This window comes from Cetorhinus maximus, chromosome 3 (assembly GCF_964194155.1).
Source record: "Cetorhinus maximus chromosome 3, sCetMax3.hap1.1, whole genome shotgun sequence".
NCBI classification, from domain to species: domain Eukaryota; kingdom Metazoa; phylum Chordata; class Chondrichthyes; order Lamniformes; family Cetorhinidae; genus Cetorhinus; species Cetorhinus maximus.
In genome coordinates this window covers 130,412,075-130,437,337 of record NC_135881.1, presented here as the reverse complement: position 1 = coordinate 130,437,337, position 25,263 = coordinate 130,412,075, and the positions used below count along the sequence as shown (strand labels likewise).

The following is a 25,263-nucleotide window of genomic DNA, read 5'->3' as shown; positions in this document are numbered from 1 at the left end:
GCTGTGAGAACCTGTATAGCCCTGTCAGCACAGAGATATGCACCCTCAATGACAGAAATCTGAACCTGCATGGCAGCAACCATAGATGGCATGACTTCTGTCTGAACTTCCACTGCAGCAGTGAGATATTGGGAGATGCAACCTGGGCTGTACTGGAAGCTGAGATATTGGCCATTAATTGTAGCTTGGTGCAGCAGTGCCCCATCGAGTTAACCACCACTTCCATGGTGGAAAGGATGGGTTTCAAGTTCTGTGAGATGTCCTCCACCATGTTGGAGCCAGACTCCTCCATGCTTCTAGACATAGACAGAAGACTGTCTGACATGTCTGCCAATGCACTAAGTATCACTCTGAGCATCACCACCTGCATTCTCCTCTCCTGTTATGCCATCCCATTGAATTCCTCATCTACATCACATACAGCAGAACTTGCCTGCTGCCTTGCCCTCTGGGTGCTGGCACACGAGTTATCCTTTCCCTCTGGCTTTGCTGTAGCCCAGTTGTGCCTGCTGACTCACCATGCTCCTGATTCTAAACTAGCTTCTATAATTCATGGAGCAGCACCAGGCATACCTGAAGATGAGATGTCAACCTGGTGAAACTGCAGCACTGGACTACCAGCATGCTGCACAAAAGCAGCATAATATAATGATCCCACAACCAACAGATCAAATCAAAAGTCTGCAGACCTGCCACTATCACAGGTGGCAGTCTTATGGAAAATTACTCAGGCATATCCTAGCCATAAGAAAAACAGGACAAATCCAGTTAAGCCAATTACTGCCCTTCTGAGGTGTTCTGATGGTGCTGTCGAGCAGCGTGAGCTTGCCAATAATATGCTGAGTCCTGCAAGGATCACTTGGCTCTTGACCTCACTACAGTCTTAGTCCAAACATGGACAAAGCAACTTAATTCCAGAGATGACGTCAGAGTGCCTGCCTTTGACATGAAGGCAGCATTTGACAGTGTATCAATGAGCTGCATTAAAATTGAAGTCAATGGAACTGAGGAGGTTGGGTTAGGAGAGGTGGGTTGGGGTGGTAGGGGCTCTCCATTGGTGAAGTCATACCTAGCACAAAGGAAGATTTTTGTGTTTATTAGAGGCAGAACAGTGTACTGATAGCTATATGAAGTTATGATAAGCTGTTATTTCTGTGATCTCTTTTGTCAATGGCTCAATGTTTATTTGCACAAGACGGGTGTCAAGTGCTTACAAATTCTATTATTAATACTTTAAACATCTGGTTGATACATGTGTAGGGTTGTAGCATCAGCAGCTTTTTAAATTAAAGTGTGAATGGGTATTTTCATAAGCAGTTCCACACATGCCATTGTTACTATAGGTTCATTGGTTTTGCACACAATGAATGCTGGGTGAAGGGCTTGTAAGTGACACAAGTTGGCATGGAGGGTATGGGTGGGGGCATTTGGCACTGAGTTGGCCTAGTGGCTATAAGTGGCCATGGGAGTGGGTGGGGGGGCATGAGTTGGCATTGGGGCATGGAGGTGGCATGGGGGTGAGTAGGTGTGATGGGTAAAAGCTAGAGGGCATAAAATGTCAGCATACATCTGGGACAAAGTGCCAGAGAACTGAGGCAGGCCTTTTAACCGGCTGCCTTGAAGGCTCGACTCCACCCTACAACCAACCCCCGTCACCCCTGCCCAACAATGCGATGACTGAGCCATTTGGGACGTTATCTACCGAGACAGGTGTGGTGAGCTGGGAAAATTATTGACTTGAACTATCCACCTTGGTAGCAAAAATCTGGGCCAGAGCATTTGTTTTGTAAAATGTTGCTTCAGAGGCCTATGTTAATCATTTATGGATATGTCGACTAATGTTGGCAAGCACGTTGTAGCTGAGTGATGAACGATGTGGCATATAATTTGTTACTGATTGGCAGAAATTCCATTAACTGAGAAATCATTCATAATGTTTTTGAATTTTTTAATTCATTCCTGGGGTGCAGGTTTCACTGGCTAGGCCAGCATTTATTACCCATCCTCCATTACCCTTATTCAGAGGGCATTTAAGAGTCAACCACATTGCTGTGGGCCTGGAGTCACATGTAGGCTAGACCAGGTAAGGATGGCCCTAAAGGATATTAGTGAACCAGATGGGTATTTACAACAATTGACAATGTGTTTTTTAGAATGTCTAAATTAAAGGAGATTTGATTACAGAAAATGTATTTAATGACTGACTGTGCGTTGACAGAAATGGAAAGACTCAAAATGGCGAAGCCCAGCCATCTGTAAAACACTAACTTCACATCTCAGTAACCAAATGCTTTAACAGATTTTTAAATCGGCTACAGAAGCAACTAACTTTCAATAATAACGTTCTTTTATTGCTGGAAAGAGGGACCTGTTGCTGAAGCTTTTTATCTTGCAGTCATCAGGACAAACGCAAGAATGTTAAATTTCAAACAATCACCGCAAATTATACCATTGGAAAGCAGAGTTCTGATTGGTTGGCAAGTCGGCTTTGGCTGCGACGTTGCTGTGGAGAAAGCAACGGGGAACTATGTACCATACTGCCAGGTAATTCAAAAAAGGTGCAAGGCAAATTTTACATTCTGGTGTTCGTCCTGATGAGTGCAAGATGAAAAGCTTCGGCAACATGTCCCTCTTTTCAGCGACATTCCTTTATGTTCAAAATAGAGCATTCTGCCTGTATTTATCATTTTAAATTTTGTATATGTTCTATGTGCCCTCAGTGAGGCTATTTTTTGGACTTGGGTGGATTTTTGCAGCATGAGTTTGTTTTACAAAATAATTCAAAAATGAACGTATCTTCACGCACTCATAAACCGTAAATTGTGCTCTCAAGGCATTTCATATTCTTCACTAATCTTATGTAAAGATAGTGATTTGTTTCGAAAATTCAGCATTCGTTGTCTATTGGTGCTTTAGTTTTGAATTCCATTGTGTCTTTGAAATTGTAGTGCAATCATGCTAATAAAATTTAAGTTGTAAGTAGCAAAAGGGAAAGGTAGCTCCCCTTAGTAGTGCAAGCATAACATTTACTGGAGTAATAATTGCATTTCTATTTGATTATTTATCAATAAAGTGTATTTTGTATTAATTAGTTCAGTGTGGTCGATCCAAAAATAATTCAAATCGCTTGGGAAAGGTAAAAATTAGTTAATTATTTAATCATTAAGTATTTAAAGTTATACACTTTTTTTTCTTGCAAGTTTTTCCACTCCCCTCTTTCCTTAGATGCATTGACTTTACTGTTGAGCTTCACTTCTGGTCACCTTCAAGCGCTCCTTGTGCAAGTCACTATTCATCTTATGTGAGCCTAGATGTTCTGTGTCTGTAGACTGTTTGACTGCAATGGCCCATTGCAGCCAAGCCCTGTCCTGTGCTTAATTAATTTTCCTTCCCATTCTCACTCTTCCCCCTTACAGAAAGGGCTTCTGTATAGCTATCCTTGGCTGACTTTCTACTATCTATCTATCCCAGGCCAGTTGTGAAATCCAGACCACTGTCTCAGTGAGATCAGCTGCCTTTCCACAAACTGAATGAAACTTGAGGCTGTCTGAGCTTCATTAGTTGTCATTTTCTGACCAAAATAACTGCAACGTCACTGGAATTGGCTTCCTGGCCATTAAAATAATGCAGATTGGCAGTTGTTGTCAGAAGCCTGTGGGCACTGTTCCAAGCACAAGGAAAGCAGTCGGGAGGGAAGAATCCCCATTGTGAAGGTGGGACATGGAGAGTGCCTGGTGCAGGGAAGACCTAAGGTTTCCTATTGGGTCTGGAGGAGGACTCCTGTTCCTCTGCCCCTCGTGCCCTGCAAGGAAACCAGTTTTGGTTCAATTAAAACTTACCTTACTTCGCCTCTTCTGGCCCTAACTGTTGTTCCTGACGAATTTGCTTGGTGTGGAAACCACTACTTTTCGGGCTTCAGGTTAAAATAGCAGAATTGAACCCAAAGAGGATTTTCAAGTTTGCATGGGTGTCCTTGCTGTCAGTCATTTAGAGCTAGAATTGAATATAGCATTACCATACTTGCATTGTCAATAGCAGCAGGTGCTGCAGTTGCTAGCAATATGTTATGTGTCATTTTTGATGTACTAAATCTAAATGCTTGAATAAAAGCAAAATAATGCGGTTACTGGAAATCTGAAATTAAAAGAGAAAAATTCTGGAAAAACTCAGCATCTGTGGAGACAGAAACAGAGTTAATGTTTTGAGTCCATATGACTCTTCAGAGCTGAAGAGAGGTAGAAATGTGATGGATTTTATACCGTGGAAGAACAGCGGGGGTGGGGGTGGTGTCGTGCAGAAAATAGGTTGAACAATGGGAGCTCAGTAGAGATTTGACAAAGATGTCATGGACTCAACAAAGGGAGTGTTAAAGACTAAAGGTGCTTTAAAACAGAAAATGCTGGAAATATTCAGGTCTGGCAGTACCTGAGAGAACAGAATTAACGTTTCGACTCCAAATGACTCATGTTCAGAGCTGGTGTTGACAATGACATAAAGGTCAGATAGGAGAACAAGGGTCAGTACTCTGTGAAAGCAAAGCGTAAGAACAAGTTACAGATGGCCTTGTTGGGGGAGGGGGTTGGGAAAAAATTAAAAGATAAAAATGGAGAACAGAGTTCATGGTCTGAAGTTGTTGATATTAAGTCCAGAAGGTTGTAAAGTGCTGGAAGATGAGGTGCTTTTCTTCCAGCCTGAAGAGTTGTAGTTGAGGTAGCTGTGGGAGTTGGTAGGCTTCTAACGAATATTAGTAGACAGCCTATCACCAGTAATGGAAACACAGAAGTCATACTTGACCTAGTATTTTTTTTAAAAGATTTACTCTACAAATATATTTATGAAGGTTTTTTTTTTAATTTTTAGGCTTTTGACATAAACAGGAATGGTTTTAAATGTTTTTTTTTTACTAATTTCTGACACTTGGGAATGCAAATCTAATTATTTCAATTTTTTCTTTCCTTGTCCTGTAGCAGCAAGACCTCGTTCAAGTAACTAACCCTCTGGTCCATCAACTCTCAAATGAAAGCAGAGTTTCTCGAGCAGACTCTCTCTCCGAATTCTTCGATGCTCAGGAAGTCTTGTTGTCTGCAAGCTCATCAGAGAATGAGGTAAGTGTGCATGCTGAAGAAATTATTCACTTATAGCCAATGCACTGGTTAATGATGCATCATGGGTTATCAGTAAGAAGCAGCTATTGGAGCGTGATCTGACCTGAGCATGAATTCCATTCATATTTCTGCAGCAAAAGGTAAGTTTTTCACATTTTGACTGAACCTAATGGGGGAAGAAGAAAACTCTGAAATGTTTCCGCTTTTGCCATGGAACTTGTGGCAAGTCAACCAGGGTGTGATGCTAGTATTTCGATAGATGCATCTGGGGTTTTCTGCTTTCTTGTTGAGGATATATGAATTTGAGGAGAGGGTAAAATGGCCTTTTTTACTTCAGTAACCACATTCAGTGTAGCACCTGCATGTTCCAAGTTTAAACAAACCTGTAAAGCTTGCTGTGGTCTTAAGCTCATTTCGGGGTTGCATATGACACGAGCTTACAACCAGTCTGATTGACCTTCAGTTGCTGGAGGAGGGATGGGATCGATGGATAGGGAATGGAGTTTATAGCTGGACAAGAACAGTTTTGGTACTGTGGAAGGGACAGAAACCTGATTGGAGTGATTCAAACAGGGAGCTCTGGGAAAGATGGGCACAGGTTTGGGAGGCAACATCACATTCCAGGCCTTTGGAGAGGAAAAGAAAGTTGATGAAGTGGTAGTTTACAAGCACAGTAGGGATCAAGAGATTTTTTTGAAGAGGGGTGAGGATGGCAGATGGCAAAGAGGGAGAGGGTACCATTAACATATCAGCTAATATGAGAACCAGAAAAGTAAATTGAGTGGTCAACAGTTTAGTGAGAATAGGATCGATGGAATTTGATGCCTCAGTCAGTAATATGTGCAGCTGCTGTTGTTGGGCTGGATGAAGATCTATCAGTTTCAACTATTCTCATTAAATTCCCATGTACCCAAACTGTAGCAAACACCCAGTGCTATCAGGATGGAACATCTGCAGTCAGTATCCTTAAACAAGTGTTAAGGTCTTTCAACACGGTCTAAACTAACCATTCCACCGTTGCAGTCTATTGAGACATGGTTTGTTATAATGCTTTCTCTTGGTCCGAGTTTACGTTTCCTTTGCAGCAGGTTTGGAACGAACATCAAATTTTAAGTCCTGTATTGATCTGTATAAATTTGTGATGAGTTATGACTGTGGTTTTTGCATATAATTGGAGAGGTATTTTGGTTTTATATTTTCTCCTTGCTTTGGTCATCTCTATAAACTGTGAATGTGAAATTCAACTTCAGTATGGAGTGCAAAACAGGTGGTAGCGAATTGACCACCCATTATACTCATGTTCTCTTTCTATTGACTTCGGTAGAAAGGCAAATGGATGTCCTATTCACCACCACCCATTTTATGCGACTGACAAAGTTGAATTTCAATCCTTGTATCTTGGGATGATGGGTAGGAGGTCTTATCTTTACTTCCTTCCCTTTAGTAGCTGCTTATAGGTGCATAGGAACTCTACATACTAGATATCCTTTTAGACAGTGTCATCTTATCTGTAGAGGAACTTCCTTGTCTTCACTTGGTGCCTCCTTTTTAGCATATGAATGAAATATTTTGTCCATCACTATGACCTTTCATAGTAATGAATGTGTCAGCACAGGGCTTTTGTTTCAAATATTCTATAGTGTATGCATTCTGACAATATTACTCTTGTTCTGTATCGATACTGGTGCTTACTATTTTGGTGGATATTATTTTGGGTGCTTTGAGAAGAGTGAATAATCTATTTTTTCTGTTGTAGGCCTCGGATGATGATTCATATGTCAGTGACATAAGTGACAATATTTCAGAGGATAACTTGAGCACCGATGCAGAGACTAATGCTCAGAATATATGTAAGATCACTCGGTACTTTTTTTCAGCTCTTTGGCTTCTTTTCCAGCAGACACTTGATGTACCCAGACAAGTATAGGGGGTGCTGGTGGGTGAATTCCCACTGAAGATCGGGATTAACCTAAGGCATTTTAATTTAGTCAAAATATACAATTGAGGAGGGAGCTTTTTCAATCATACTTCCATCATATAAGGTGCAAACAATTCCTTTCTTCACAAAATGTAACACTGATGTTTGGAATGTAATTTGCCCTTATTGATGGAATGAGGTGACACTGTGCAATTTGTGAATTCTACTTCTTCCTTACAATTTTTGTACTTTTTCCTTTCAATTTTTATACCAGTTTTGATTGCTTTTCTCCTGAAGACCATGAATCACACTGGGGCATGACTCTGAACACTGGCAGCCTTCAAGTGGCCAAAGGCTCAGTACTGCACATGTCAACCTAGACAGTGCTATCACAAGCACATTTCGGGCAAGTTGACAATTAGAAATAGGAACCCTGATAAATTTTCCTCCTCCTCTTCACTTCCAGAGAGGGCATACTAAAGTTGTAGTACCTTGAGAACCAGCTTGGCTAAAATCATCTGAATCTACACAGAGCAAAGACCATACCTGGAATCTTGCTGACCTATATGGTTCCGTGTGACATTACTTAGTGTGTATACAGTTTGAGCCATCAAAGCATTTGTACTTTTAATAAGAACTAGTGTACTGTCTGCTGGGAAGACAAGTGTTTGTTTTCATCAAGTAGTTCAATGATGTAATGATACAATTCAAAATGATTGTATTGTCTTTGCAATTCTGAAAAAAAAAGTTTGAAATTTTTTCTTTTTAATGACATTTATGCTTATTTAATATTCTTTCATGAGGAAAACATATAGATCCGGTACTAATCTCCTTAGGCACCAATAGGATAGCATCTGAGACAGCTGTGTAAATTCAGTGAGATCTCACTCCCAACAGTGAGCCAGCCTTGTAGGGAGTACACTTGTGATAAGCCTACAATGCTATAATCTGTATTGTCCACCTAAAGATCCCTTCAAGTGCAGTTCAATGACTGAGATCTAATCACTGAATTTATCATCTTCCATACAGGTCAATTCAATTTGTTTGCTAACCTTAGATTAAAAATTGTTCATCAGCTGAAATGTACACCGACTCTTTAGTGCAGTGAGTGTGGGTAGTCAAACATGAAGTTACAAGATCCCACAACCAGCAATGTAACGAATAACTCGAGCATTGATTAAGGAATGTTGACCATGGTACAGTATTCTTAGTTTAGTATAGATGGAACCTATTTTAACATTCTGTCTGAAAAATTGCATCCCTGGCAAGTTTCCTCCCTAAACTGGAACATTAGCCTGAATTAGGTGCTTAATTCCTGGAAATGGGGCTTAAAACCACAGGCTGCTGAGTCAGAGGTGAGAATCTTATCAACTGAGGTAAACTGATGTTAATTGAGAGGACTAGTGACCAGAATATAAAACCAGCATTCTACCTAACCCCATTGGCCTCCTGCCCAGTGAATTGGATTTAAATTACCCCATATCTTTATACAGAATATGACCCTAAGATTAGTATGTCGAAACTGGGGCACTGTTTCACTACTGCACTTCTTTTTTGAAGAATACTACTGGGGTAAAGTAAGTATTATTTTGAATTATTTGTACAGATGAACTGAAACAACCACTATTTGCTTTAGTACCAGATCTTCACAAGCCTAAGCAATATTTCATTTTCTTAAAACACAGGCAATGCCCAAAATGGTACAAGTCACCATGCTAGAAGAAGATCATGCCTGCCAGCTCCAGGACCAAATAATAGTAACATAAGCTTGTGGAATATTCTAAGGAATAACATAGGGAAAGATCTTTCTAAGGTTTCCATGCCGGTTCAGTTAAATGAACCGGTGAACACATTGCAGCGCCTCTGTGAAGAACTGGAATACAGTGAGCTACTGGATAAGGCATCTCAGACAGATGACCCATTTGAACGAATGGTAATTACACATTTTGTTTTCATCTGCACATTCACAATCGACACTAAATACAAGATGTGTATTTGAAAATGTATGTGTATATATAGAGAGAAATGAAGAGATATTGATTCTCCATTACTGCTAATGATAAATCAGAGGGACTTGACAATGGATTTTTTTTGTGCCTGCATGGCAATAATCTCTAACTGTAGGTTGATGTGGTTCAAGCCTTCCTATCTGCCGGTGCTTTTTGTATATTACATTTGTGCCTGACTCTTCCCTTGATGTGTATCTTTCTTTGAGTTGATCAGCACTTTTGTCTTATCTGTGTGCTTGAATTTCTTTTTCCCTATAACTTAAATAGAAACTGCTGGAAGTATTTAGCTGGCCAGGTAGCATCTGTGGAGAGGAAAACAGAGGATTAGAAACCGAGGGCTGAACTTTCAGCAGGTGAGAAACAGGAGCCGGGTCTGTTTTTGAGTCATTTCTGGTGGGAAGCTGATTAAAGTGAACCCTTAATTGATACGGAGATGGGTTTCCACCTGCAGTCTGTGGGAGTGGGAATGGAGGTGGACCAGATGAAATCTGGGACTCATTTAAACATCACACCCCACCCCTCCCCGCCCAACCACCAACAGTCATCACTAAGGCTGCTGGTTGCCCTTTGGGAGAGATCTGCAGTTTGTGCCACAGACTCCCCCTCTTCACCAAAGGGAAGCCAGGTGTCATGAGAGTCCTGGCACCCAGGAAAGGGAAGACTCTTGCTTCTTTGTGTCAACCTGGATCTGATGCTGGAGGCAATGATGGAGAGGAGGGTGGTCCTCTTCCCAGAGGGTGGCCAGAGGAAGCCACCTCGTTGCACAGCAGGGGCATTCCTCTGTTCAGCACCATCTCCCTCTGCTGCCTCTTCCCCCTCTTTAACTTCCTGCTGCTCCCCTGATAAGCTGTCCTTTTCCAGGGCCTTGGTGTCCTCGAGGCCATTCCTCTCTGGAAATCATGTTATGGAGAGCACAGTAGACCACACACGATGACCGAGATTCTTGCAGGAGAGTATTTGGAGGCCACCACCTGACTGGTTAAGACATTGGAATTGCATCTACAGAAGCGTGATGGCCTGCTCAATGGTTGTCCTGCTGAGCAGGTGGCATTAGCTGTATCGCCTCTGTGCGTCTGTCTGGGCTTCTCTTAAAGGGACCGGTAGCCATCCCTACGAGGGATTTCCTTTCTCCCCTGGGATCCATTCGTACTCCTTGGGTTTGGAGCGAAGTTCTGAGGCAGCCTTTACTGGCGGAGGATGAAGGAGTCATGGCAGCTGCCAGGAAAGCAGATGCACACAAGGAAGAAGCTGTTGGGCCTCAACTTCCTCAGATTGCCACTCTGTACCCACTTATCTACACCAAATTTCTTCTGTGCCTGTCTCACCTGACCTTCCAATTCAGGCTAGGCAAGATCCAGGCAGCGCAGCTGTCTCTGAAGTCCAGTGTCGATGCCCAGCACTGTTGAATTGAAGGAGGACACGCTCCCTTTTTTACGGCACTAGCTGCCATAAAGCAGGTAAGCTTAAAGGTCCCATTAAAATTGACAGGCCAGGAAGCAGGTAAGTGCCTGAGCTAAGTGAAAAGGATTTGGGAGGGGGTGGTGGGGGTATTTGGAGGTAGGGGATGGGGGAGGGGGTCGGACATCGATGGGGGGGGCGGGGTTGCTGGGGGGAATCGGACAACGGGAGTGGTGGAGTAGGCCGGACCTTCGGGGGGTGCTGGCGGGGGGGTCAGACATTTGGGGGGGTGTGGGGGAATCGGACATTGGGAGGAGGTGGAGCAGGCCAGACATTTTGGGGGGTGGTTTGGACATCGGGAGAGGGTGGGGTGTTGAGTAAGGGTCGGGCCTGCGGTGAGGGCGTGGTGGTGTCGGGTGAGAAGTCCCGTACAGGTGGGGGTATCCCATGGGAAAATGGCAGGTGGGGAATACAGTGGGGGTGGTGGTTAGTCAGGAGTGGGAGAGTCCCCTGGGGGGGTTGGGCCTGTGGGGGAGTCCCGTGCGGAGATTGGTCTGGATCTTTATGATAGTTACCCAGAAGTTAGAAGAGATTTTAATTTTTCTAACTTTTTTTTGGGTAACTATTGGTATAACCCTGGCAGAACCATCTGAAGTTTGTGATTTAAACCACATTTTCGGATGCTTCCCAGCGCAGCGCAATTGTCCAGAGGAAGTGTGCACTTCTGGGCAATTACTGTGCAAACACTTATCTGGGAGCTTCCCAGAGGGATTCCCCAGCGCATCTTTGGGGTCTCCCCCCCCCCCCCCCCCCCCCCCCACAATCCAATGCTGGGGAGCTCGGAGGTTACAACCCCTTGTTGTGGTCACAGACCAGTGACCAGTTGGACATTAAAGGAGTGGAAACCCTTACTCTTGATGGATCTTGCTGGTTGAGCAGTCGGAGCCTTGATGACCAAAGGGTGCAATTGATGTTTTGTATCTGGAGGAATCCAGTAATGGAGGCAAAGCCCACTGTTCCTGCGAGGTTGCATTTGTCATGAAATGAATGTGCTGTCCAGCTCTGGGTAAATAGGGCATCAGTTACCTGTGAGGTGGACTGGCATGCTACCATTTTTGAGATGCCACTAAGGTCCGCTGCTCCTTGGAAAAAGCCAGAAATTAAGAAGTTCAAGGCCAAGGAGACTTTGACAGCCACTGGCATGGCATGGTGACCACTGCTGCAAGGTGTGAGGTCTTTGGTAATAAGGGCACAGATGTCTGTGACTATCTGCCTGGCGAGTCGCAGTCACCTGCGGCACTGAACCTCAGCCATCTCCAGGTATTTCCATCTTCAGCACAGGAGATCCCATATTGAGGGTTTGGCCTCTGTTGCCTTCCTACCCTTCTTTCTTTGCTGATGCCCTTCTGTTCTGCCCCTCCTATGAAGGGTGTTGCTTCTCATCACCATGGGACCCAAAGTCTGACAGCCGTGCCCTATTGCAACATGGAGCCTTCAGTTTGGTCAGGTGACTGACAATTATACTTGGCAGCTTTGCCCATAGCTCGTCTTCCAGTGGGTTGCTGACCACATTCAAAGCCCAGCTGCAGAGCACCCACCCTCCTACCAGCTGTGCAGCACTAAGAGAATGCCCTTACTAGGTTCCCATTTCCCCCTTAGCCCTGCTAACCCCCTTATGAGGCCAAGGTGGTGGCCTGTGGTAGCCATGACTGACTCCCCAACCTTTACCCTACCTGCTGGTCAGTTTCTGAAGGTGTGGCTACAAGTCTGGTACTTTGTAAATGTTGGAAGTTCTAATTTTTAATCTCTTGACAAGCTTTTCAACAATCTTAATTGGCCTGAATTGGATGGAGATCTAGATGTGTACCGCCCTCCCCCCTTCTCATTATTGCAGCTGCCGGGAATAGCGCCTTGACACGTTACCCGGTGTCATTATCTTTGGGAGTCCCAAAATTTCAGCCCAATGTTAACTCTCTTGCTCTCTGCAGAGATGCTGCCTGACTTGTTGAGCATTTCTAGCATTTTTTGGTTTTATTTCAGCTTTCCAACAACAAGAGATTTTGCCTTTGCTTTCAGTCTGATCTGTTACAGTTTCCCTAAAATTAATAATAATTCCCTCATAACTTAGTCCAATCTCTTGCCTGAAAACTCTAACATTCTAATCCATCTGCATTTCTGATATTTGAATGAATATATATTTGTTTCTGAATGTTGTGCAATTTTTTTATGATCTGTTCTGGATTGGACGATTGTTTATTTTTTAAATTATCAGTATAGCTGAGGAAGAGTAGGAAGCCAGTGGTCGATTGTGCTGAGGGGAGTGGTGCAAACAGCCTTATAGGACTTAAGCAGTAGGGCTAGTTGTATATTTTGGTAAAGGGGCTGAAGAAGGTGGTGAGAATAGGGCCGACTGTTTTGGGAGAGACTTTAACAAGCTGAGGCAGAGGGAATAAAGGCTGAGTGAGGAACCGGAGCCTGCTGTAGTGAGGGTGGAGGGCAGAAGCCACAGGGTTGTCAGGCTAGGCCATGTGGATGAGGAGCAGCCAGGCAAAGTGGCAAGGAGCTACAAAGGGCAGTAAAAGCTGTGGAGAACAGAGAAAATAAAAAAAGTGCACTTACCTATGAAAGTGGAGTGGAAAATAAAATAATAAATGGAACTGGGTGTCTTGCACCACAGCATGTCGGGTACCAATATTGAAATTTTTTTTTTAAGTTATCAATACCAGAAACATTACATTTTAGATGTGGCTTTACTAAACATCACAAAGGTGAGACTAAGTCACAACATGATAATTAGGACGTCTCAAGTTTTAACATATCCTAGACATATTCTACATTTTACAAGATTTTTATATAAAATGATAATGATCTCACTGAAGGGCTTGTAGGTCAGGATCAGATAGATCAGTGTTCTTCTCTCCTTCCACCTGCTCTCCTAGTCTCTTCGAGACAACACTGGTTAATTCACCCCGAAACAGGGAATGCTCATCACTTACATGACCAGTTACAGGCTTAGTATTACTCAGAGTTTACTGCTATCCAGAACAGAACGGTTCACTTGATTTTCATGCCTGCCACTGAACTCAAAATCCACCCCTCCCTTGTTGGTGCACTGTGACTGCCTGCAGTAATTACCATAGCAACTCACTAAGGTCACTTTCATGGCACCTTTCAGCCCCTTGATCTCCGTCACTGAGAAGGGCAAAAGCAGATTTGTCATGGGAACACATTCATCATCAAGTTTGCACCAAGTTACACACAATTCTGCTTTGGCTGTTCATTTGTTGATGCCAGACCTAATCAGCCTGTTCTGTCAAACTTGCTTTTGATTGTTGGAGTAACATGACTAAGCACTTCTTACCCCCACAACCATGTAACCACCTAGGAGAGGGGAAAAAAGGGCCAATAAGAGAAAAATACCCTGGAAAATTCCTTTCTGATCTTAAGTCCGGTTATTGCATGCACTGAGTGTTGTTTACAAAAATATTTACCATCTATATGTTGTGATCTCTACCCCAGTCAAGAACTAGTCCAGATCACTTATGAGGACATACCAAAAGGCAACACCCAACAGGCCGGGCTGGCCATTTATTCCAGAGGCACTCTCCTCTGGGGAAAGAAGAATCACCTAACATGCAGTCTATTCCTATTCTTGCATAGTTTAAACTTGTGTCCCTGGTCCTCCCCAGTCTGTTAAACTGGAATAATTTATAAATGGAGACCTAATCCAGCCCTTTATTTGCTGACCTCATTTGGGTCACCCCTATATCTACACTGCTGCAAAGTAACTAGACCGATGCCACTGTACCTGTCTTGAGTAGCTGAGATTATTTAAGCTAGGACTCATTGTTGTAGCTCGCCTCTGTACCTGTTCAAAGGCCGCTATACACCCACCACGTGGGTGGACCAAAACTATGTAGAGCCTTTTAATATGGTCTGACTAGCGACCTGCTTTTTCCTACCTGGGAGCGGAGCAGAGGCAGTCGGGAGTCGAGAGCACCAGAAATACAGCCTGGGGATTGGAGCGCAGCCTTTCCTACCTGGGAGCGGAGCAGAGGCAGCCAGGAGTCGAGAGCACCATAAATACAGCCTGGGGATTGGAGCACGGCCTTTCCTACCTGGGAGCGGAGCAGAGGCAGTCGGGAGTTGGGACCTTTTCAGCTCCTGAAGCAATTGAGTCAAAAAACAACTGTGACATCACAGGAAACTGGTAAGTTGATTGGTCAGTAAGTGCTTGGTGTAAGGGATATGTGCTAACAGCTAGCGTAGGATACCAGAGTTAAAGTAGATTTATAAATAAAAAGAACTGAAACTTTAAAATAAAATAACCAAAAAAAATCAAAATAAATACCTAAAACATATACCTGTGTAATTAAGAAAACAATAACTTTTAGTGGTAGGTGGTGCTAGCATTGAATAAAGACAGTAAATTCTAGTATACAGAGGAATTATTCCAAGTTAATTAAAGTATTTAAATTAATTAAATAACATAAGTAACAATGGCAAGATAGGTGTTATATTGTAGCTGTGGAATGTGGAGGCTTTTGGACACCAAGGCGATCCAGGACAAGCATGTCTGCAGCTAGGGAAATCTGGATCAGGATTATTGATCTGGAAGCCAAACTGTAGACATCGCAACATAAGAGATGGGGAGAAATACCTGAACACGTTATTCCAGAAGACGTTCACACCTCTTAGAATAGGGCCATCTGCTTTGGTCAGCAGTAAAGGGCAGGAGGTTGTGACTGTGTGTGAAGCAGGTAAAGGGACCAATCCAGCAGTTGTGGAGGAGCCTCAGATTTTGCAATTGTCCAACAGGTTTGAGGTGCTCGCTACCTGTGTGGACGAAAGCTAGGTCTGCAAGGTGGATGAGCAGGCAGGCCACGGCACCATGGTCTTTAATCTAAGAGTAAATCAGATAAGACAAAAGGTTACAAAAATAATAAGTCAAAACTTAAGGCTCTATATCTGAATGCACATAGCATTCAAAACTAAACAGATGAACTGATGGTGCAAATTGAGATAAGTAAGTATGTTTTAATAACGATTACAGAGACATGCTGCAGAATGACATAGATTGGGACCTGAATATTGAAGAATAGGAGGCTCAGAAAAGGTGGGGAGATGGCTCTGTTAATTCAAGATGATATTAGCACAATAGAGAGGGATGATCTAAGTTCAGGAAACCAGGATATAGAAGCGGTTTGGGTAGAGATGGGGAATGATATAGGCAAGACGTCATTTGTGGGAGTGGTGTACAAGCCACCTAACAGTAACCAGATGATAGGGTATCAAAGAAGAAATAATGGGAGCTTGTCAGAAGGGTATGGCGATTATCATGGCAGATTTTAATCTACGGAAAGACTGGAAAAATCAGATGGGTAAAGGTAACCTAAATGAGAAATTTATAGAATGTTTTCAGGATAGTTTCTTAGAACAGCATGTTATGGCACCAACCAGAAAGCATAATTAATTAATGACCTCATAATGAAGGCGCTCCTGGGTAGCAGTGATCATAATATGATTGAATTTCACATTCAGTTTGAGGGAGAGAAGAGTGGGTCTAAGACCAATATTTTAAACTTAAATGAGGACAATTATGAGGGTATGAAAGCAGAGCTAGCTGAGGTGAACTGGCAATTTAGGTTAATGGGTCAATAGAGATGCAGTGGCAGACATTTAAGGGGACATTTCTGAGTAAACAGACAAGATGCATTCCAATGAGAAAGAAAAATTCCAAGGGTGAAGACCTACCATCAGTGGTTAACTAAGAAAGTTAAAGATAGTGTGAAACTTAAAGAAAAAGCATATGCTTGTGCAAGGATGTATGGCAGGTCAGATGATTGTATAGAATATAAAAGATGACCAGAAGATTAATAAGGAAGGAAAAATTAGAGTACAGGAGAAAGCTAGCTAGAAATATATTTTAAAAAAGAAATGAGTAAACAGAGTGAGCAGTGATCCTATAGAAAGTGAGTCTGGGGAATTAATAATGGACAATAAGGAGATGGCAGATGAATTGAACAGGTATTTTGCTTTGGTCTTCATTATAGAGAATACAAGTAACATTCCAGAAATAGCTATAAGTTAGGAATTGGAAGGGAGGGAGGAACTCAGGAAAATTACAATCACCAAGGAAGTAGACTTAGCAAATTGTTGGAACTGCTGGTTGATAAGTCCCCGGGTCCTGATGGATTTCACTCTAAGGCCTTAGAAGAAGTGGCTAGTGACTTTGTTCATGTGTTGGTTTTAATTTTCCAAAATTCACTAGATTTGGAGAAGGTTCCATTAGATTAGAAAATATCATATGTAACTCCTTTATTCAAAAAGGGAGGGAGACAGAAAGCAGGAAACTATCGGCCAGTTAGCTTAATATCTGTCATGGGGAAAATGTTAGAAGCTGTTATTAAAGCTGTTATAGCAGGGCACTTGGATAAATTCTAGGTAATCAGGCAGAGTCAACATGGTTTTGTGAAAGGGAAATCACGTTTAACCAACTTATTGGATTTCTTTGGAGAAGTAACATGTGCTGTGGATGTACTGTACTTAGATTTTCAGAATGTGTTTGATAAGGTGCCACATCAATGGTTGTTGCAGGAAATAAAAGCTCATGATGTAGGGGTTAACATATTGGCATTGATAGAAGATTGGCTGCTTAATGGGAAACAGCAGGCATAAATAGGTCACTACCTAGTTGGCAGGGTGTAATGAGTGGTGTGCAGGGATCGGTGCTAGGACCTCAACTCTTTACAACTTATAGAAATGATTTGGATGAAGGGGCCGCCAAGGTTATGGTTGCTAAATTTGCAATGATACAAAGATGGCTAGAAAAAATAAATTCTGAAGAGAACACAAGGAGGCTACAAAAGGATATAATTAGGAGAGTGGGCAAAAGTCTGGCAAATGCAATATAATGTGGGAAAATGTGAAATTGTTCATTTTGGCAGAAAGAATTAAAAAAAGAAGCTTATTATCTAAATGGTGAGATTGCAGAGCTCTTAGATGCAGAGGGACTGGATGTCCGAGTGCACGAATCGTAAAAGGTTAGTATGCAGGTACAGCAAGTAATTCAGAAAGCTAATAGAATTTTATCGCTTCCTGTAAGGACTCCATCCCATTCTCTCAGTTCCTTCGCCTCCGTCGCATCTGTTCTGATGATGCTACCTTCAAAAACAGTTCCTCTGACATGTCCTCCTTCTTCCTTAACCGAGGTTTTCCACCCATGGTCGTAGACAGGGCCCTCAACCGTGTCCGGCCCATCTCCCGCGCATCCACCCTCACGCCTTCTCCTCCCTCCCAGAAACATGATAGGGTCCCCCTTGTCCTTACTTATCACCCCACCAGCCTCCGCATTCAAAGGATCATCCTCCGCCATTTCCGCCAACTCCAGCATGATGCCACCACCAAACCCATCTTCCCTTCACCCCCTTGGCGACATTCCGTAGGGATCGTTCCCTCCGAGACACCCTGGTCCACTCCTCCATCACCCCCTACTCCTCAACCCCCACCTATGGCACCTCCCCATGCCCACGTAGAATATGCAACACCTGCCCCTTCACTTCCTCTCTCCTCACCATCCAAGGGCCCAAACACTCCTTTCAAGTGAAGCAGCATTTCACTTGCATTTCCCCTAACTTAGTCTACTGCATTCGTTGCTCCCAATGCAGTCTCCTCTACATTGGAGAGACCAAACGTAAACTGGGCGACTGCTTTGCAGAACACCTGCGGTCTGTCCGCAAGAAAGACCCAAACCTCCCTGTCGCTTGCCATTTTAACACGCCACCCTGCTCTCTTGCCCACATGTCTGTCCTTGGCTTGCTGCATTGTTCCAGTGAAGCCCAATGCAAACTGGAGGAACAGCACTTCATCTTCCGACTAGGCACTTAACAGCCTTCTGGGCTGAATGTTGAATTTAACGACTTTAGATCTTAAACTCCCTCCCCCATCCCCACCCCCTTCCCGTTTCTTCCCCCTCCCTTTTATTTTTTCCAATAATTTATATAGATTTTTCTTTTCCCACCTATTTCCATTATTTTTAAATCTATAACTGTAATACCCTGTCGTCAGTCTTTCCACCCCACCCCCACTAGAGCTGTACCTTGAGTGTCCTGCCATCCATTCTTAATTAGCACATTCTCTTAGATAATATCACCACCTTTAACACCCCTCTGTTCCTTTTGTCTGTGACATCTTTTGATTATCTGCTCCTATCACTGCTTGCTTGTCCCTACAACCACCCCCACCCCAACTTCTCCACCCCCACCCCATCCCCGCCCCCAACCTTAAACCAGCTTATATTTCATCCCTCTCCTAACTTTACTCAGTTCTGCCAAAGGGTCATGAGGACTCGAAACGTCAACTCTTTTCTTCTCCGCCGATGCTGCCAGACCTGCTGAGTTTTTCCAGGTAATTCTGTTTTTGAATAGAATTTTATTGTTTATTGTGAGTGGAATTGAATGCAAGATAAGGGAAATTATGCTTCAGTTATACAAGGCGCTGGTGAGACCACATCTGGACCACTGTGTACAGTATTGGTGGTCTTATTTAAGGAAGGATGTAAATGCAGTGGAAGCAGTTCAGGGAAGGTTTACTAGACTAATGCCTGGAACAGGCAGGTTGTCTTATGAGGAAAGGCTGGACAGGCTAGGCTTGTGTCCGCAGGAGTTTAGATGAGTAAAGGCAACTTGATTGAAACGTGTAAGATCCTGAGGGGACCTTGACAGGGTGGAAGTGGAGAGGATGGCCCGTAACTTCCGAACTCCCCAGCATCGGATTTGGTGGGCACCCCAAAGATGCGCTGGGGAATCCCTCTGGAAAGTTCCCTGGTAAGGATTTGCATTTGCAAGAAGTGCACACTTCCCCTGGACAATTGTGCTGTGCTGGGAACCATCCAAACATGCAGTTCAAATCGCAAACTTCAGATGGTTCTGCCAGGGTTATGCCAATAGTTATTCAGAGAAAGAAGAATTAAAACCTCTTCTAGCTTCTGAGTAACTATATTGTCAAGACCCCACACTGACCCCACGGGACTCCCCATCCGAACTCCCGACCTCCGATGCCCCCTGAACTCCGACACCCCCCCCCGACCTCTGACACTCCCCACCTCCAGACCTCGGACCCACCCCTCCTCATGGACCTCCAACCCCCTCGCCCGTCACCTCCCTAGGACCTCCAACTGCCCTCGGCCTCCCCCCCCACGAAACCACCCGGACCTCTGACTCCCACCCTCCTCCCTCCCGGACCTCCAGCCAAACTCCACCCCTGACCTCAGACCCCCCCCACCCCAACCCCTTCCCGTAACTTGGACTCCGCTGTCCCCAGTCCCACGGACTTCTGACCCCACTCTCCCAGACCTTCGACTGACTGAACCCCCACCTCCTGACCTCCAACCCAACGCCCCCTCCCCAAATTCTATCCACTTACCTAAGACACTTGCCTTCTCCCTGACCTGTCAATTTCCCTGGCCCTTTAAACCTACCTGCTTTGCAACAGCTAGTGCCTTAAAAAAAGGGGGTGTGGCCTGCTTTAATCCGCTGGAGCTGCACTTCACTGGGGCCTGTGAGGAGTCTTTCGATGCAGGCCCCTAAGCAGCTCTGGCGAATGGAAGTATCAATATAATTTTCAAAGGCATGTAAGTAGGTATTTATTTCCAATTTCTGCGGGCCAGTACTTTTCGATGCTAGTCGGAAGTTACGGCCCGATGTTTCCTTTGGTGGGAGAATCTGGAACTAGGGATCACTGTTTTAAAATAAGGGGTCTTTCACTTAAGACAAAGATAAGGAGAATTATTTTCTTTGAGGGTCGTGAGACTTTGGAACTCCCTTCCTCAAAAGTGGGTAGAGGCAGAATCTTTTTAAGAATATTTTTAAGGCAGGGGTGTATAGGTTCTTGATAAGCAAAGGGGTGAAAGGTTATTGGGGGTATGCAGGAACATGGAGCTGAGGTTAAACATCAGATCAGCCATGATCTTAATAAATGGCGGAGCAGGCTCAAAGGGCAGAGTGGCTGACTTTTGCTCCTACTTCGTACGTTTGTATGGTCCGTCTGTGGATTACCTTATTTATTATTTAATATGCAGTGTACAAACTAAGTGAGCAACTTAATTACATTTTAGAGATGTTTGGTGTGTTGAGATATTTGTTGAAATATTGCATTTGTTAGACTCAGCATGGAGACCAATGCTTTTTAAAAGAGATGAAATTCCCAGCTACCTAAGGAAATAACCAAAGGACAAGACTTCCTGTTTTAAGACTTTTATTGTAACAAACAATCTAAAATCAACAGAGGTCAAATTTTACTTAACAGGCAACTAATACATCAAACTAAAGAAAAGGTACTTTCACATTGTCCACTTAACACAATCAAGTTGCATCTTGCAACTCCTTTTTCTGTGCACTGCGTTCCTGACAGATGTGTAGCAATACAAGATTAAGTCCCAAGTTACTTCTAGCTTTCTAGCAGGTTCACTTCTCCCTTCCACTCCAGGTCGAATCTTCCGATGTCCTTTGAGAATCATTCCATTCGGCCTGAGTATTCCAGAATTGACTTACACCAGCAAGGCCCACCTCAGCGACTGCTTGTTCTCCAGAAGTTCCATTATTCTGTCCTTTTTCCTTCAAACAGAGAACAAGTTCTCACCAGCGTCCTGCTTTGTTGCTAGCATAACAAAACAGTATTTTCCTGTTCTTCACAGCAGTAGCTATTTTTGTCTTTCTCCATGTCTGTGTCGCCCAAAGCAGCTGTCCTCTTACTGTAAGGTAGTGTCAAGGTATGAAAACTGTCACTTGATTTTCAATAGGTTTTGATTTGGGTTTCTTTCCCCATGACGACCAGATCACATGAGCCTATCTTTGAGCAGAAGTAATTACCACAAATTCCCAATTTTACCTTAAGTTAAAGGAGACATTTTAAAATATCACCAACTTGTAAAGTCCATCATTTGTAACACGTTACTAAAGCAAAAATAACAGAATTTTTAGAATAATCTCTGAGCTACTTGAGTGATTTAATAAATTGTACAATAAAGGTGTTGCTGTGTTTGAATTTTGTTTAACTGCATGTTATTTTTCTGTCTCTTAATATAATTGAGTGCAGTGTAGCTGCATAAAAACACCTGAGGTGTTGCAGAATGGGAAGCTGTGCAATACAAATGTTTGAGATGATGAATCATAGCACAAAATGAACAGGAATTGCTGGTCTCTAAATGCTAAGGTGCTGCAACCTAATGTCGGATACAAATTAGAACTTGCATGAAATAGTTCCAATTGGTGAGACAAGTTATTTTTTCTTGCAGATAGTGGCACAGTTTAAAAATCTCTTGCCTGGCTTTTTATCAATAAATTGGTTGGTGTTACATTCCTTTTGTAGCTGGGTCCCCTGGCTTATGCAGTCTAAACAAAAGCACCAAACCCATTTTGCGAAACTACAGATGGTATTGTCATCTGGGGAGGGGGAAAGTCAGCATTGGGATAGAAATTAATTTTTGTTATTGCTGGGCCAAGGGAAGAACAGCATCAAGCACCTTTTTGTGACAATGTGCTGAGAAAGGAATATCTTGCACTACTTTCCCCTCCCTTCCCTTTCCTCTGAAAGTTACTTACAAACTGAAACTTTAGATTATTTACTGAAAGTGCTTATTTTCTTTGGAATTGTTTGATCTTGCCTGCTTTTAACTATGGCATGTTTGCTTTCTTCAACCCTAGCCAGGCTAGGAAACTATAGTAGGCTAATGCGACCATTCTATTTCTGCCCTTATCTCTGCCTGAGTACTGCATTTTTACATTAAAATTCCCAGAAGAGATTAAGGTTCTGATTTCTAAGTTAAGCTCTGTGATAACAAATCAGTTGCCCCAATTATAGCGATCAGAAAATTGGGATAAAATTACAGTATATAGGTGGAGGGTAATATTCCACACATTTTAAATTGTTCTAATAATGATTGTAAAGCGTGTTGCTTTGTTGGCTTTTGTAAGCAACAAAAGTACAAATATCAAAATTTATGTTCAACATGAATTTTGTTAGCTTTGTCAAAAGCAGTAAAAGAAAATATGCCATTTAGGAACATTGGATTGTGTATAGGGTTTGTAAAGTCAAATCACAGATTTAGGTTTGTAGTTTTTATCATTTCTGTTTTTAATGGGCAGAGCACTTGTTTAATGAACATTTCTAGGCTTTCCACAAAAGTAATGGATTGGTAATGGTTCCAGTTTTTATAACCTAATGGCCTAGTGTTCCTATAAGTGATAGAATAAGAACAGTCATTTATCTCTGGTATTCCCACAGGTTTTTGTAGCAGCCTTTGCGGTTTCAGCATATGCATCTTCGTATTACAGAGCTGGAAGTAAGCCATTTAACCCAGTTCTAGGGGAGACATATGAATGTGAGAGAAAAGAGCAAGGCTTCTGGTTTATTGCTGAACAGGTAATGGCTCTTGCTGCATAATCAAATATATACAGCTATGGAGAGAGTAAGTCACTGAGCGGCTGGGTTTCTCCACATGTCCTAGTTGTATTGAAAAATGGGTATGAAAAATTAGTGGCTAAGTAAAATCATATTTTTAGTTATATATTCATGTTAAATTGGAGGTAAACTGGCCTGCCCCAGCTGAAGCATTGTAGTCAATCTGGTTAGGAGGCTCAGACAGCTTCTAAATAAAAGGGGACAGGGTTATTTACATACCTGCAACAAATGCATCAGCGATATCATACTGCTCCAATGGCGGTAAGGGGGCTCAGGAAGGGCCCAATGAATCCTTATTTTTGTAAATATTAAGCTCCAAATGGAACTAGGAGAGCATCTTTGAAAGATAATTGATCCCATAGACATCAGTTTACCTTGAGCGGGAAGAGTTTTTTGTGGGCCTCAGCAGAAGCCTCACCAGCTTTCTGGTGTTTGGCGTTCTGCAGAGGCCCTTAAAGTGCATACTGTCTGAAATTCCCAGGGCAGCTCAGGAACCAATAAGCCATTGCCCCCTTATTGAATTTATCTAAATGATGCAAATGTGGCAGAATCGTGATGGAACAGGGTTCTGTTCAATTTTCCAGTTCTCTATACTTGGGACCTTGTCCCAATCAGGATTTAAGAATTAGGTTATGAAAGTAAACAAAAATGTCAATGAGAAGAGGCATGAATGCAGGCATGACTTTTGAGAAGTCATTGGTGTGCTGTTGTACCCATTAAAATGAATGGATGGATAATTGTGGTCAACAAACTCTCAATTTTTCAATGTGTGTGGCTGGCAGTCAAGGATTCAAGCAGCAACAAAATGACACAAAATTGGCCATTAATTAAAAGGATATTTGTGCATTTGAGACCTTTTAATGCAATTAAAGATGAAAAGTATATTTAACTCTTAAATTGCAAATTTATGGAGAAAAACCTTGATATACATTTTTAAAATTTTTTTTAGGTCAGTCACCATCCTCCAATATCTGCATGCCATGCTGAATCAAAAAACTTCACTTTTTGGCAAGGTAGGTATATGCTTGAATGGGCGAATTCTGTGTTACAAGCATGGAGTCCTGATGAGTTTTTCTCAAACAAAGACGCTCTAGAGCTCTGGAATAGTAACAGTTTGCAAATTTCATCGTGGAGTAGCAGTCAAAGAGGAGGCTTTTATTCCTGCTACGTTAGAAAATGCAGAAGTATTAATATTAAGCAACAGAATAGATTGGACTGTGTCCCCTTCTGTTTTGGGCAAGGAAAGGGATGTGCATCATTGCTATCCATTATTTAGCTGGGTGTGAAAATATACACAGAAACCTGTTGCCATATTGAAGAGGCTCTAAGCTAAGCTACTTCAAGGAATGTTTCCATTTGCCCACCATGTGGCGAAAGGCCTTGCTTAGAATTGCTATTGGCAACATTATTTGTCACTAGTTGTTTAATTTAGGTTCTACATTGCAGGGCCTTAGCAAACAGATATCTAATTTGAGATTGATTTTCTTTCTAGGGCACACAATTACAGGTCAAGAGGCCACTGTCCCTACCATCTTTTTTTTTCCCCTTTTTGCCATAAATCCCATTGAAAGCTTGGTCCTGAATCTTGTACGTAGGCCATATGTTTATGTCTAGGTGTTCTGAACCATAAAGGACAACTATTTGAACACGTCTGGTAGACCATAAACTCAACCACCTTCAGAATTTTAATGTAATTGAAGAAATAACTAAATGTCATTCACTCCATCTTAGCATGGTCCTGAATGACTGTCTCCAGGCTGAAGTTAATATTCTAATATGAATCGACAATTAGGACATCTTTCCATCAATATCATAATGCTACATTTGAGTACCCACATCATCTCCCACTGGCTGGCTGTTGGTACACCAGGTCCTAGTTAAACCTGCCAATCTACTAGAATTGAAAAGATTATAAGCAGGTCTAATAGAGGCACTAAAAAATAAGTAGTTTTGATGAGATAACTAGCACGTAACCATTTCCACTTGCCAATGAGCCTTACCAGAGGACTTAAATTTAGGACCACCAGTCAATCTCTTATAGACTGATTTGCGGGAAGTTGCATCATTGTACCACTATGTTCCCCACTGTTACGTTATTATGGTAATACATCCCTTCACTCTATATCTTGCTATGCATATTGGCCTTGCTGTTCCCATTTTCCTTATTCCTTCTATTTTAAAATTCCTGTCCCAATACACCGGTTCACTCTGTTTAGCTCTTCTGTTTTGGTGTACTCATATTTCTGTCTGTTGATGTCATCTGTGTTTTCTCCTAAGAAATTGTTACAAAAGTAACATTAAAAAATAAGTGCTTGCCTTGCTACTCATCTTGCACAGCAGCAAATCAACAAGGCTGACACACTGGAAGTTTAGA

General features: G+C 42.6%; 1 protein-coding gene across 12 annotated transcripts in view; it reads left to right on the top strand.

The window, feature by feature from the left end:
- osbpl3b (oxysterol binding protein-like 3b) overlaps positions 1-25,263 on the top strand; it is a 240,609-nt gene that overhangs the window by 158,172 nt on the left and 57,174 nt on the right. For 11 of the 12 annotated variants that reach the window (XM_078538973.1, XM_078538963.1, XM_078538969.1 and 8 more), the window contains 5 exons: positions 4,968-5,105; positions 6,862-6,955; positions 8,709-8,956; positions 22,713-22,850; positions 23,839-23,902. In XM_078538973.1, coding sequence (XP_078395099.1) covers positions 4,968-5,105; positions 6,862-6,955; positions 8,709-8,956; positions 22,713-22,850; positions 23,839-23,902 — 682 coding nt within the window. The remainder of the gene's footprint in view (positions 1-4,967; positions 5,106-6,861; positions 6,956-8,708; positions 8,957-22,712; positions 22,851-23,838; positions 23,903-25,263) is intronic. The other variant, XM_078538974.1, reaches the window with a different exon arrangement.